The sequence below is a fragment of the Gymnoscopelus microlampas genome, assembly GCF_963454915.1.
Source record: "Gymnoscopelus microlampas genome assembly, chromosome: 1".
Classification (NCBI taxonomy): Eukaryota; Metazoa; Chordata; class Actinopteri; order Myctophiformes; family Myctophidae; genus Gymnoscopelus; species Gymnoscopelus microlampas.
Genome location: NC_139962.1, coordinates 26,364,281 through 26,379,148, shown reverse-complemented (window position 1 = coordinate 26,379,148; position 14,868 = coordinate 26,364,281). Strand labels below are relative to the sequence as shown.

General features: G+C 41.3%; 2 protein-coding genes across 3 annotated transcripts in view; one reads left to right on the top strand and one right to left on the bottom strand.

Moving 5' to 3' along the window:
• The window catches only part of LOC311042124 (switch-associated protein 70-like), a 20,967-nt gene extending 17,618 nt beyond the window's left edge, over positions 1 to 3,349 (top strand). Inside the window, exons 9-12 of the mRNA XM_084052680.1 lie at positions 1 to 77; positions 408 to 606; positions 1,226 to 1,322; positions 2,843 to 3,349. The exon at positions 1 to 77 is cut by the window's left edge and continues 90 nt beyond it. Coding sequence (XP_083908806.1) covers positions 1 to 77; positions 408 to 606; positions 1,226 to 1,322; positions 2,843 to 2,961 — 492 coding nt within the window. The 3' untranslated portion in view covers positions 2,962 to 3,349. The remainder of the gene's footprint in view (positions 78 to 407; positions 607 to 1,225; positions 1,323 to 2,842) is intronic.
• A 3,322-nt stretch (positions 3,350 to 6,671) lies between these two features.
• Positions 6,672 to 14,868, bottom strand: part of dagla (diacylglycerol lipase, alpha) — a 49,755-nt gene continuing 41,558 nt past the window's right edge. For both annotated transcript variants that reach the window (XM_084063708.1, XM_084063709.1), the window contains 2 exons: positions 12,708 to 12,874; positions 6,672 to 11,940 (listed from right to left, as the gene is read on the bottom strand). In XM_084063708.1, the coding sequence (XP_083919834.1) occupies positions 10,857 to 11,940; positions 12,708 to 12,874 (1,251 nt within the window). In that variant the 3' untranslated portion in view covers positions 6,672 to 10,856. The remainder of the gene's footprint in view (positions 11,941 to 12,707; positions 12,875 to 14,868) is intronic.

The window sequence follows — 14,868 nt, the reverse complement described above, 5'->3', positions numbered from 1 at the left end:
CACCAGTTGGAGGGAGCTTTAGAGGATGAGAGACAGGCCAAGCAGGACGAGGAGACCATGCGGAATCTGCAGGCCAGGTCAGGCTCCCCACTACACACACAGACAGTGTTGCATTGGTGACTTTGAAAGTGGTTGCACTCTATTTTAAAGACGTCACGCGCACATCGCTTAACACCCACTCAACAGGTCACACAATGGACATTTGATATGCATCTAGGCTCATTCCCATGTTAATCCTATGTTCAAATCTTTTTTTGTGAGATATTTGTTATCATTTTGACATTTTTGCAGACAAATCTTCTCTTATGAGGGTCCCTAGCACAGAATGTTTTCAGATGGGGGTACGCGGCCAAAGACATTCATTTGGGCGTCCTTGACATGAAAAAGTTTGAGAACCACTGTTCTAGGCTGCTGACGGAGGAGGCAGCAAAGAGGGCTGAACTGGAGCAGCTCCATCTTCACCAGCAGAGGGCGATCTCTCAGACCCAGGCTGAGAAGCAGCAGATCCAGGCTGATGGACTTGCCAAGGAGAAAGCCCTGCAGGAGGCCATGCTGCAGCTACAAGGACTGGAGAGGGAGAGGCATGGAGCGCTGGAGCAGTGTGAGGTGTGGGAAGACCCACCATGCATACAGTCACTTACTCACTCACTGTTAATATAACTCCAAAACATAACTTACCGATAGTACATTTAGCAAGTACTGTACTTAACCACTTACACCCTATTATGGTTACGCAGAGTCCCTCAGGGCTTTACACTAGTGAATTTTCTGTTTTCGCTCTACATTTAATATTTTTGCTGAAAATAGCTCTCAACGTGTCACAACGTGACGCATTGAGAGCTTGTAGATCTTTTTAAGTAACATGCCAGACTTATTTCTGGCTGCGTTTGTCCACTGCCAGTGTTTTTAGTTTTTCTTACCTTTTCAACTGGTCACAGAATATTTATATCCAGTATGATCAATCCCAGGACGGTTGCTAAGCACGGAGGGGATCACTGTGTTAATTAATTGCATTAATTAACATAATAATAGACAGAAAAGGTCACAAGCAGAATACTATATTATAATCCAGTGCTTTATATTTTCATAGCCAGTATCTCAAACTATCCTTTTATAAATAAACCATGCCATGCAGTACACAATTTCTCAGTTTTCACACTGCTGCCATCTATTATTATATATATGAAAACATTGGTCCGCCAAGTAATCTCTCTCTCTCATATAGGAGGTGACAAAGAAATTGGAGCTGGCAGCTAACAAGACTAAGACTTGGAAAGACAAGGTGACCAAACATGAGGGGCTGCTGCGTCTCATCCAACCAGGTAAAGGGTTATTTGTGCATGTGCATGTCTATGTGTGCGTGCATGTGTGGGTGCGTGCACGTGGGGTGGTTAAGTGCATGTGCATAAATGTGCACGTGTGTTTTACTGAAAAGGTAAATCTTTGCAATCATGCCAATTAGTTGCTGTAGTAAACATGGCTATTAAGTGATAACTGCAATTACGTCTCATATTGTACTGATACTACAAGATAAGCTGCAAGCAAAGAGCAAAGTGCAGGTTTGTTACTGAGGGCTATGGCCAATGCCCAGGTGATCATTTCTTTATCACATACTCTCATTTTGTCACAAAGACAAAGAGAAAATAGCATTTGATCAACGCAGCAACCGTGGCGGCCTACTGCCGTATCAGTCCTACTGCCGTATCAGTACTAGGGCTACTAGGCCTACTGCCGTATCAGCCCTACTGCCATGTCAGTCCTACTTCTGTATCAGCCCTACTGCCGTGTCAGTCCTACTTCTGTATCAGCCCTACTGCCGTGTCAGTCCTACTTCTGTATCAGCCCTACTGCCGTGTCAGTCCTACTTCTGTATCAGCCCTACTGCCGTGTCAGTCCTACTTCTGTATCAGCCCTACTGCCGTGTCAGTCCTACTTCCGTATCAGCTCTACTGCCGTATCAGTCCTAGGGCTAATCAAGCAAGCTAAAGTGCCATCGTGTGCTGAACTGCCACCGTGAGTGACTGGCTGTGGAAAGAACTCAAACACACTCTACTCTGGCCTCATATGAAGTTCTTTTGTGGAAGGAACTTAACATGGAAGGAGATCAGTCGCTGTGGATGGTGTGCTACAATTCAGAGTGTGCTGCTACAAATGGTTCACAGAATAGCTGCGTACTGTTCCAATAACGGTGAGGCTCACCAGCAGCACCTGCTGTGCTATGGGTATGTGATAAATAAATTATCACCAGACATTTGTTGTCGTATCAACTGATGCAATCTGTTGTGATATATAATCTGATCTGATCTAAATTGATTCCATTTAAAACAAACAACCTTTACATGGTAATCAGTGACATGATATGGACACTGGATCTATTTTGCATATCGTCGCTGTTGGGCAGAAAGCTCTTATCTCCATATTCTAAATTTTTGTGTCTAAATAAACGCCCTACTTGATCATACTACAGTGTCTCACAAAAGCATCAAAAGTAGCAGATCTGCAAGCTTGGAATGCGGTGCTTAGCGACACGTCTTGAGCTTGTCGATCTGCTACTTTTGCTATTTTTGAATTTGCATCAGTTTAACATTTTTGGACACATGAGGTTTCCACCCGACAGAGATGATATGATACTTCCTAATACACTCCCCGAACATGTGGGGACCTGAACAAGGTGATGTAGTTAAAACTGTTCATAAGATTACAGAGCCAAAACTTGGATAAAAATATCTTGCTGGTCATGTTCTTATGGAGTTTGACGTCCTCATAAATGAAATGTGTCCACATTTAAAAGTTCAGTAAATGGTTCTGCTTCCCCTCTTTCATTCCCATGGGTCTTATATAGGTGACAGAGCACCTCTGAGGGGGACAAACCGGGGACCTGCCTCAGTCACTGACACTGAGCTAGACTTGAGAAAGAAATCCTGGCAGGAGAGGAAGAACCAGGAAGCTCAGACACAGTAGAGTCTCAGTACAATGGAGTCTTGCATCATTTTATTGAGACATTTCTTTCAAGCCCATTCCCTCACATTCCAAGTGTTAATGTAAATGCTGGATAACAAAGATCTTTCAAACCAGGTGATAGAGTTGCAGATACTGCACTGCTGAGAAAACCCCAGCAAAAGCCAGCTTATGATGGTTGCTGGTTTTAGCTGGTCTTAACTGGACTTTAGCATACCAGCAGGCTGGTTTAGCATTAGGTAAACATTTATTTTTATAATGTGTTATTAACAGCAATTTCTTGGCACTCTTTTTCTCTATGATACTATATTATGTATGACATAGAATACACTCACTCTTTTTTGTTTTATTTTTAACAAGGAGACTAAAATAAATAAATGTACTTTCTAAATTCTTGATTTTCATGTTGGATATATGTTTGAATTGGTTTTGTCTTTAGACTGTCATGTTACATATTTTGTTGGGGGGGGGGGGCTGTTGTAAAGTCTTTAGTGACTCAATCAGGAAGAAGCCAGTTTACACAATATTAATAACAAAATATAGCTGCAAGCAGCGATAATACAGGGCTAGGGATTGCAGAGAGAAGAAAGAAAGAAGCAATGATAAGTAATATGCACAATAAGCCATTGAAACATAGAATACTGAACTTGAGAGAAAGAAGACCATGCAATTAACATGAGGATTTTAAACCCTCACTAACCCTAACCTCAGTAAAACAACGCCTAAGCCTATCCTCAAGACACACTATGTGTTATCCGAATAATGCCAAATCATGATCACCTCAATACATTGTCGTGGACAGGGATCGAACCAGCAACCTACGGACTCCAAGACTGCCTTTCTTCTCATTGAGCTAGATATATGGCCTCCCTGATAGTGTCTGTTGATATTTATAAGTATTTCCGTTCATTTTGAACCAGGCCTCTGTTTCCCGAACTACTCTAGATCACTGGTTCACAAACCATTTACCAATAAAGGGATTTTTGTGTCTCCTCAGAACGAAAACTAGTGAAAGTAGCCGATCTACAAGTTCACAAAACGTTGCTATCTGAAAAGTTGTGAGGTTGTAGATCGGCTATTTTCAAAATGAAGTATATCATACATTAAAAGAGAGACAAAACTATAAGTAATATGCACAATAAGCCATAGAAGACTGAGCTTAAGCTCATGTTTTTTGCAATGCCACCTCTCACCGAGAGAGAGAGAGAGAGAGAGAGAGAGAGAGAGAGAGGTGGAATAGATTGAAGAGAGATGGAAGCAGATTGGATTGATTGGACATCTCAACCTATTGCTATTATCAGGAATCGAACCCTCAACCTTCGGATTGACAGGCTGCAACACTACCTATAGTGCTATAGCTTTGTCCAGGCTGAGGTTGTCTGTTGAAGATAAAAGTGAACCAGTGAAAGCAGCCGATCTACAAGCTCAGAAACACGTTGCTATCTGAAAAGTTTTGAGATTGTAGATCGGCTATTTTCAGAATGAAGTATGTCATACATTGCAAAAACATAGCCTCTTAAATAAGCATTTCATGTTATCTTTATAATTTGCACATGTGTTCATTGATACAGTCTTGTTGTTTGCAATGCACTTTAAATTAAGTCTGCACCAAGTGAGGCTTGAACCGGCTACCTTGATGTTGTGAGACATTCACTTAAGCGGGAAGCCATTGGACCAACAAACCTGATCTAGTGAAAACGGAGGTCAGACTGATGATACAATTTCAAGCAAATCGCTGAAAAATCCTGGGTTTAAGTGTTTTTCAAACTGCTCAAAATTGCGGACAATCTAAGGGCGGAGCTTACTGGTAAAAGTGATACATGTGTTCCTCATGAGTCAAGGCACATGTGTAAGCAGGTTTAATGGCTGTCGGCCAAATGAGGCATGACTTTTGCCTGTTTAAAGTTTGCATTTTCCAAAAATTGCTATAGCGCCCCCCTTTGACCAATTGGAGTAAGATTGGTTTCAGTGATATTTGGAATGACCCTGTACATTACTGCAAATGTTCAAAGAAATGTGAGTCTGCATGTATGTGTTAGGGGCAGATGAATAATTGTCGTAAAACTGCAATATTCATTAGCTCATTAAAGCTTCATTTTTTCACTTAGAAAAAATCCGCTTGCACTGTTTTGTCGGCATTGGTCCAAAGTTCATGTGTAAAAAGTTTTGTGCAGATTGCTCAAAAATCCCAGGAGGAGATAGAATTTAACAGCTTTTCATGTAATTCAAAATGGTGGGAGATCTAAAGGTCAGAGGTCAAAAGTCAGAGTGTGAAGGTTGTTCATCATGAGGAGACGCATGTGTGTATTGAAGTTTTATGGCTGTAGGTCAAACAGGGCATGAGTTGTACCTGTTCAAAGTTGACATTTTCAACTGAGTGCTATAGCGCCACCTTTTGACGAAAGATTGTGAGATTTATTTCTTGATAGTTTTTCATGACCATCTATCATATGGCCGAGTTCCGTAAAAAGCGTATGCGCGGTTCAGCCAGAACTGCGAAAAGTGTCAGAAGAAGAAACGGAATAATGCCAATAACAAAACGGGTCCATGCTGGAAGCCTGGCCCCGTAATAAGCTGTATTAGAGGCTCACCCACATGCTCTACAGCAGTGGTTCTCTCTTTACTTCTGTGCCTTTCCATGGTTTCAGAATCCAAGTACCCCTTTCACCCGACTACAATATTTTACATAGAGAATATTGACATCAAAAGTCCAGTTTGATATCAATGTGTTCTAAATAAAACAGCATACCGGCAAATGAGTATTTCTTTCTATTCAGTAACGGTTGTGCTATTCTTGTGTCCATATGGTTTAGTTCAATTTAAAAGGGATACAATTTGAAAATAAACATGCAAGTTACATACATACTTTATTCCTTTTGAGGACTGTGTCTAAAATGTCTTTGATTCAATATTGCTTAAAAGAAATATCAATAAACCACCCTGTCAACATTTAATAGTCATTTCCAGGGAGAGAAAAAGCAGTTACGATTATAAGTAGAATTGTAGATGGATGTCAGGCCAGGTCACATCAGGCCTCTCTCACAGCTGAGTGACAAGGCTGTCACGTTATGTCTGTCGTGTTACCATGGTAACATGTTACCAACCCTATTACAGTGATGTCAGGCCTATCACAGGGTAGTAGTACCTCCGAGTACCCCTAGAGGTACATGTACCCCCATTTGAGAAACACTGCTCTACAGGCTACGATCCTTCCTGCAGCTCATACGTATCATGATGAAGCTGTGTTCAATACTATCATAGGATATAATTTCACAGTTTCATCATCATGATAATGTGTGTTGCCTGCAACAAAACAGTTACATGAAATCACATTGTTGATTTGGACAACTTCAATTAGGTAAATATGTTTCCGTATAGACCAGGCTTTGAAAAAAGGGAAAATTCCAATTATTTACACCAAGATCACAATGAGATGTGTGTACACACACAACAGATGTGTGTTCTTGACTTATCCAGTGTTTGCTGAACACATAATTAGTTGTTAACATTAAGGACCCCAGGAATCACCAGGCTCCCGGGAACCCTGGGGTCCTATTAACTAATAACATTATTCAATGAGTGAGTGAGTGAGTGAGGGACATTCATTCTCGGCCAGTACCCTACAAGCTCACGTGTCGCATTTGCAAGTCAACATCAGGGTTATGAAAGTACTATGACTGAAGATACAAAACAGTTGTCGGTAGTTGGTTTTGCTTTATTCCATAACAGGCAGGGCAGTGAGGGGTAAGGGGTTAAATACATTCTCATTCTGGGGCAGGAAAGGAAGGATTGCAAACCAGGTAAACATGGACAAGACATAGTTGAATTATTCCTCTTTCAATACAGAGTAGACCAATTTCTAAATCTGTTAAACCAAATTCTGACAATGGTTTAAAATCTGTCATATAGCGCTTTCATAAGAAATAGATTTGCTTCTTTTTTTCATTCATTGTTCTACATGTCGATATTTATATAGATTATAATATATTCATTATCTCATTATTGTGATACATCTGTTTTCTACATTATTCTATTGGAATTGTATTTTACTTTTTCTTTAGACATCTGCATAAATAATTACACATAGAAGATGGTGCTGTACACATCGTGGTGAAAACGTGCTGTAGTGCCTTCCTTCGACAGTGCTTCGTTTTGGACACACCATCAGTAAAGCTATTTAGCAAAGCTGGTGACCTTAACTCAGCGCTGTCTTTAGAGCAGTGTTTCCCAAACTATGGGTCGGGACCCATTTTTGGGTCACAAAACCATTTTTATGGGTCACAAGTAAATATATTTTTTTTTACGTTTCCTATATTTTACAAATATATATATACATATTTCAGAATCTTTTCTGAACTTTTCAAAAATATAAAAATCTAAATTTTCAAAAGAATTTAAGAAATGTTCAAAAAGAAATCCAAACAATTTCATAAATCAAAAAATAACTTTTAAGAAATAGAGAAAATAGCAGATCTGCAAGCTCGCATCGCAACCCGTTGTGAGCTTCGGCTATTTTCATTTCAATTAAACAGGGCCATGGGTCGGATCCCGGGCACTGCCAACTCAGCGTATGAGTAGCACGGCTTGGATGTGGCAAGTCGTGTGGTAAAGTACTGGGAGCTGATGTTGTGCTCCACCTCAGCAATCCATCTCCCAGGGGTCTAGCACATTGTGAAAGTGGGATAGATTCCCACACTCAAGTCTGATACCAAAATAAGCCTCTCTGACTTACTGGTTAATTCATTTCTTGTATGTGTGGGTCCTGGGGAGACACAAAATGTATCTTTTGGGTCTTTTGGGTCCTTGAGCTGAAAGGTTTGGGAACCGCTGCTTTAGAGACAGCTGGAAGTGCCAGCATTATTTGACTCCTAATGGCCGTTACGCTCGAGCTATACGATGTCATATGAAGGTGTCGCGTGCTGAAGATAGCTGACAATCCACATCACATCTTGCAACATGTTGGGAGCTTGTAGATCTGTTATTTTTGACACGCGATACCGTCGTACAACAAAGTTTAAAAAAAGACTTAACAACTGAACAACTACCACATATCTCTACTGTCACCCCATTCTAAATGGCTGTATTGTGCCACTGGTCAATGACTATCCTTTTTAGAGAGCATGTCTCACCACAATGGCATTTTTTGAGAACAGAGCATTTTGTAGCCATGCAATGACACACGTTCCAGTATTTCTTCACTGGGATAGAAAAAATTCCACATAGATATTAAATTCTAAAAAAAGAAAAGAAATCTCCCAACAGAAAAAAACCCATTAAGATCAAACCAATCTTTTGCAAGAGTAATAAGGACACCATCAAATATAGCAATAATTGTGATAACAACATTAATGGTAATAAATAATTCAAATTTGGAGCCAACTATTAAACCCCAACAGATGCAGAAAACTGTATGCCACTTGCAGTACTTAAATGGGTACACTTAGTATGCAATCCCATTAATTCAGTATTAATTCAGTCCAACCCCAAGTGTGATTGAGATTAAAGGGAAGCAAGGACTTGGATGTCCAAAATGACATTTGAAAGAGAGCGAGAGAGAGAGTGAGAGCACCTTGACAACAACAGAAACAATCTCCTACAGTGCATCTCCAAGGATGCCTTTATTACATTGGGTTTGGTCCAGCCCAGTGTCTCGGGCCTGTGTTGTATCTATCAAGGTTCTCAAAGGATTATTTAGCAGGTCTTCTTTACAGCTTATTCATAACCTGATATGACCTGATGGAAAATAAATGATTTGATTCTAGTTCAGCTGCCCTACTCATAGATGCATAATACAAGCAGGCCTTGACCTGCAACAGCCTGGGCACATTGCTAAGAGATACAGTAGTTAATAGAGCAGGACAGCTGTTAGCAATTTAGTTACTGCACAGCAAGATCTCCAGTGTTAACCACTTTCACCTTGGTATTCCTATATTAGGCATGTAATTATAGGAGAAATTTGTAAAATAATTTCAGACATTTTCAAAAAAAGTTCATTAATGTTCTGAAAATGTCAACATTTTCAAAAAATATATACTTAATTGTACGATTAAGTATAGGGTTTAAGTGGTTTAATTTAACTCTTAAAGTGTATAAATGGGACACTTAGGGGTTCATTTATACACTTCCAATGTTAACACTGAGGATATTACTGTATGTGGATTCAGTCTCAAGCATAGGATAGGTGCAAACCCTTTGAGAGAAGTCTGTGTTGGAGATGAGAGCCATGGCAGTGTTGGAAGGTCAGGATATGGCGTTCTCTTGTGGTGATGCTGCAGAACGCAGTCTTGCACTGGAATCAGTCTAGCACGGCTGAGGGAACTCTCCCCCTCTGTGAGCTTAGCTTGGTATTTGTGTCTAAATTTAGCAATATTCACATACATACACAATATTACATCTCATAAATACATTTGGCAATACATTAAAGGATTTTCTTTTCTTTTTTTGGCAAAAGGGGGCGAATTGAGCATTTGGATATGTGCGAGATTATCCAAATGTAAATGCAGGTGGTGTAGTGATAGTTCCTATTTAAAATAGAATAAAAATAAAACCTTGTTCATGCACTAAAAATGGTAGCCAAAAGACTGAAAAACCTCCAGAGGCATCAATAATAACTTTGTCACAATCACTATTTTAAGACACATGAATTCTCACCGATAAATACTACACAGTAAATACCTTTATGTTAATTTAACCCATAGAGTGTACACAATGTAACCAAATGGTCCATGTAAAATATTACTGGGAAAGCAAATTGTTTGGCTAGGATCAGGACTCGCCGCAGTGGGTGTCCGGTCAGAACCTAACCAGTGACTAACTGTCTTAACTGTATGATTTACAGGATGGCCTTAGGTGACTAGCAGCAAAACGATGGAGTAACATTTTTGTACGCTCTCTAGGTTAAATTAACACTGAGGGATCTTTCACTGTGTACCTCTCTTTCCACACAGTCAATTCCTGATAGACCTGAGGAACATTTCATAACGTCTTCTCCCTCCTCTAACTGACCGACACTTCATTGTCCGTCTTCACATTCCTGATATAAAAGCTGGACATAAATTTGAAGCTGCTGAGGGTGCAAAGAAAAGTGTACAGTACATATACTAAGATGATGTGCCTATGCTAACCTCTTCTACAGTAGTTTGTTTTCTAATCCCTGCTCGGTTAATCTATTCCCCGTTTTTAATTAGGTTATGTCAGTGAAGGCGTGTAATGCTGATGTGTCACTCTTATGAGTGATATAGCGTTTGTTCTGGAATGACACCATGAAGCTACAGTAAGTTATAATTTACCCCAAAAGCAGCACAGCCCCCTGGCATGCAGACAGAGGTATCTTTTACAGTCATTACAATAGTGTGTGAAATTGCTATTCACAGCATTGAATTGGGACGACCGAGAGATGGAAAGAAAGTTTCCCAATCTCGGTCACACGTTCATGTCACTGCTGTCTCTGATGAGTGTTACTGCATGGCAGACTGCATTCCATCGCATGCATGTTCTGTGATATGTTTTAGAGTATTGGATGGATGCATATGGGGTGTAATGGCAGAGGAGAGGTCCTTGGAGAGCTGGGTGGGTGTTATTTAGAGCCCGACCCATGCCACATCTTTGGGTCCATCAATTTGAAAAAACTTCGGTTTGATTCAAGTTTCTATTTGACAAGAATTAACCTAATAAGCAAACAAATAAATAAAACAAATAACCACTTAAGTCGTATTCAGAAGTTTCAAAAATAGCAGATCTACAAGCTCCGCATTGTGACATTGCAGATCTGCTATTTTTGAAAACCTATAATGATTGGGACACATCGGCTGCATAATTACTGATACAGATGTCGTTAAAAAATGAAATAATAGCCGATATATGGGCCAGACCGATACATGGGTCGGGCTCTAGTGTTATTACACCATAGATGATAGTGTGTTTTCTTCAGGACAGTGACAGGGGCTACATGTTCGTAGCGGGTGTGCGGCCGGAGGACCACCGTCGGCAGGGGACAGGTCGTTGATCTCCCCAGAGGATGACAGAGGGTAGGAGGGTGACAAGGAGATGCCGGAGGAGGGGTCCGCGGATCCAGCAAAAGTACGTGGGGGCTTAGGGACCAGGTTAGGCTCCAGTGTTGCTCTGGCCAGAAGCTGTTTGTCATCCATCCGCTGTACCTCCCCTAAACCCTCACCCTGACCGAAGGACCCTCGCCCTGACTCGGACTCCCCGTCGGACAGCTCCAGCGGTGGCGAGCTGCTGCCGTCCAGCCTAAATAGAGAGTCCAGGTACTGGGCAAACTCCAGTACCGCCTGGCTGGGGTTACCGTTGGACAGCTGGGGCGGAGGCGAGGAGGCTGCCGACTCTGTTTCCACCCTTGACCGCTTCCCTGCTGTCTCTGTCGCTGCTCTCCACTCCTCCTCTGTTCCCTTCGCCAGCCTAGCACCAGTTTGTGGGCTGGCGTTAGGGGTGGTCCCTGGGCTGTAGACAGCAGGCATCTGCTGAAGCTCATCATCGGGAAGCATTTTCAGATTAGCGTGAGGCTGAGTCAAGTCGCTCTGACTCAACGGAGTTGGAGAATGAGTTCCGCTGTAGCGAGGCGGGGTGGGAGACAGACGCATGGGGTAATCAGGGGATCCGGGTTCCAGCGGTGAGAAGTAGGCCCCGGGTTCTCTCAGGTGCTCCGGAGTGGCCTGACCCAGGCAGTCAGCAGCCAGCAGTTCAGTGCGAGAGCTGAGAGATGGGTTCTCCTCGGGAATGGGCGCGTCCAAAGAGAAGGGAAGGCAACCCAGCATGGGTGAACCCTTTAGTGCGGCGGAGGAGCGTCGAGACTCCAGACTGTAGAGGGATTCAGCATCGGAGAGATTCTCCATGACGGCTAATGGAGCTTTGCGGTCCCTCAGCTCCACGGCCAGGCGCTCCCGCGCCCCCCGCAGCACCACGGGCACTGGGGGAGGAGGGCACTCAAGGAAACCTTCTAGAGATAACTCTGAATGTGTAGAACTAGTGGAGAGAGGAGGAAATAACACAAATGGGAGAGGGGTAGAGGAGATAGGAAGGTGTGGTTGAGAGTAAAATAGCTAATCTACAAGCTCGAAGCGTTGAGAGCTTGTAGATCTGTTATTTTCACCAAACGTTTGCCCCAGATTAGGGACACTAGGGTTCATGTGGTTAAAATATGGTTGATCAAGGAGCACGTTCACAGGGTATGGAGCGTTGAATATTGGAACCATGGGGAAGTGTAATATTAGGTAGAAGGAAGGAAAGAGATAGGAGAGGAAGGGCTAGGATCATATATACTAGAGCTTATACTTGCTGAAGGCTACACTGGTGTTGGACCAGAGAGGACGATGAGGGTACTGTATACTACCATACGATGAAACTGCTCTGTAGCCAGACGTGCATGTGTGCGTGCATGAGAGAGGGACAGAGATAAAGTGTTAATGATCTCATGCTATGCTTACCGTGATGCTGTCAGGCTTTTATGTTTTTGTTTTCAAAGGACAACAGATAAAGAATATGAATTATATGAGAAATACGGCTTTAAAAATGCTACAATATATTGTTCCTGACATGTTGTAAGACATTTTTTGTTTTTACTTACTTACTCAATAACTAAGGGAAGATTTTTGTCTCGTCTCCTGATCAAACAATGCGGAGAGGTACATAAATAATATATATGGTGTGTGTGTGTATTCTGATTTTATCTGTTTGACTTCCAGCTGCCTGCAGGGTTCTGCAACCACTCACGTGTTGTTTTGTGTACTAACCGAACGCTGCTGTTCCTGCGATGGTGGGTGGTAGGCGTGGGCTGCTGAGAGTTTGTTGTTGCACCAATGAAGATGGTCTCTGGATTCAAGTCCACCTCAGTGGGGCTCACCATGATCTTGGCTGCCGAAAGCAAAGCCGTTTTCCCTTTGTTGAAGTTCTCTAGCACCTATCACATTCAAACGCACACAGAGACACAAAGTGGAAAATAATACTGTCAGTAGCATCATACATGCTTGCCTGGTGAACCGATTGCTTTCAAAAAGGAGTGAAGAAAAAAATGCTATAGTTAATAGGAGAGAAAAGTGAATATTGGGAGATAGTGAGAATATTGAAGACATTTTTTATTTGGAGACTGGTATTATTAGGAGTAGAAGGCACATTCTGAAAGAAAAATCACAGCGCTCACCCAATTTTTGAAGATTAGAATTCTGTTTTTGTGTGCAGTATCATTATAACCAGGGCTGGACAATTAATCGCAAGCAATCAAAAATGGTGATTTAATATGGATGTAATTGTGAAAATCAGCAATTAATTCAAACACCTTATTTGGTCAGCCGTTTCACCTTGCCATCATCTTCTCACTGTTACACAATGTTAATATAACCAGAAAATTGTACAACCCATCTCCTCATCCATCAGGGTAAACGAGGCACAATAAAATGAGGCCACTACATATCATCATCATCATATGGCAACAAAGGTATTAAGAAAATGATTAAATATGTTCGCACAAAATAAATAAAATCATCACCCATAATCAATAAGCCTTATTAAAATATTAAGCAAACATAAATCATTTATGCCAATTTCAAATACATCTTATTGGTTATGGAAGGAGGGAGGCTCAATCAGCAATGTGCACATGAGCATATCTGAAATAGATGTAATCTCTTTTTTGTGTGTATGTGTTCACGGGTTGGAAGCCGGCAGGGGATTGTGTCCTTGTTGCTGCACAACCTACTGTATGGCCAGGGTAACAATACAGTATACTGTACTCTCCCTGTGCTCACTATAAGGTGAAAGGAAGGAGCAGGCATGTGGTTGATGACACCCTCCCCAGGCTAACAGTGGGCTGAAAAACACAGGGACTGGAGTACACATAGGAATTGGCACCGACTAGGGAGAGAAAAAAAGTATAACCCTCCCAATATTAGTTTGAGAATTCTTGAACATCAAAACACAGTGATGATTTCACCCAAACTTCACTTGTGTCATTTATGGGTTAAATAACAATAAATGCAAGACAGACAGATGGACAAAATCCACCAAGGGCTGGTTATACTGCATGTTAGTAGAACTTGCCAGGACATACTACATTGAAACCTAAATCCAGAAATGATCATATTTGATCATTATATTTTACTGCACTACTGTGAGTAATAGACCAAGATGTAGCTTGAATACTGTACATGAAAGTAAATTCAAGTTAAAATAACTTGGACCTATTCTGACATTCAACACCCACAATGGAGTCATAGATGTTCCAGTGGGATTCATGCAAGACCTTTGATGAAGAACGGTGAGTGAAAACATGTTACGTAACTTCAAAACGATCACTAAAATCCTAACCCAAGAAAAATATGAACTCTGTCTATTATGTTAAATAAATTGAAGACTGCAAACACAGATAGCAAATCACATCCACACACAGTTACATACATTTGCTCATCTTTAATGAGTTAATACAGGCTGGAAATACAATGATTATAAATAGAAATGCAAAAAAACAACAACATTGTTATTACAATGGAACAGAAATAACTGCAAAATGGCATAGCCTAGTATGGTAATAAAAAAAGCTATGTTGTTTAAAAGGATCACATGGGAACATTAACAGTGTTATGTGTTTGACATGGAAAAGACTGAAAAGGATGAGAAAGAAAACATGGAGGTGATCAAACCACAACATGCAGACTCGGATGAAACGGTAGAGAAGGCCTGGTCGGTTGTACCAACAATATCAAACCACATTCTAACAAGCTGAGGGGTCAATAACAACCATGTAATTAAAAGGGGGAAAATGAGACCACATACTGTGACCCCACATCCCACCCAGAAAATACTGCTGTAAAAGAGAAAATAAAGTTTACGTCTATTATTTGTCTACAGCTGATATACCATTGTTGTTCTCAGCACCCACATTGCCATGTCAACTCCTTA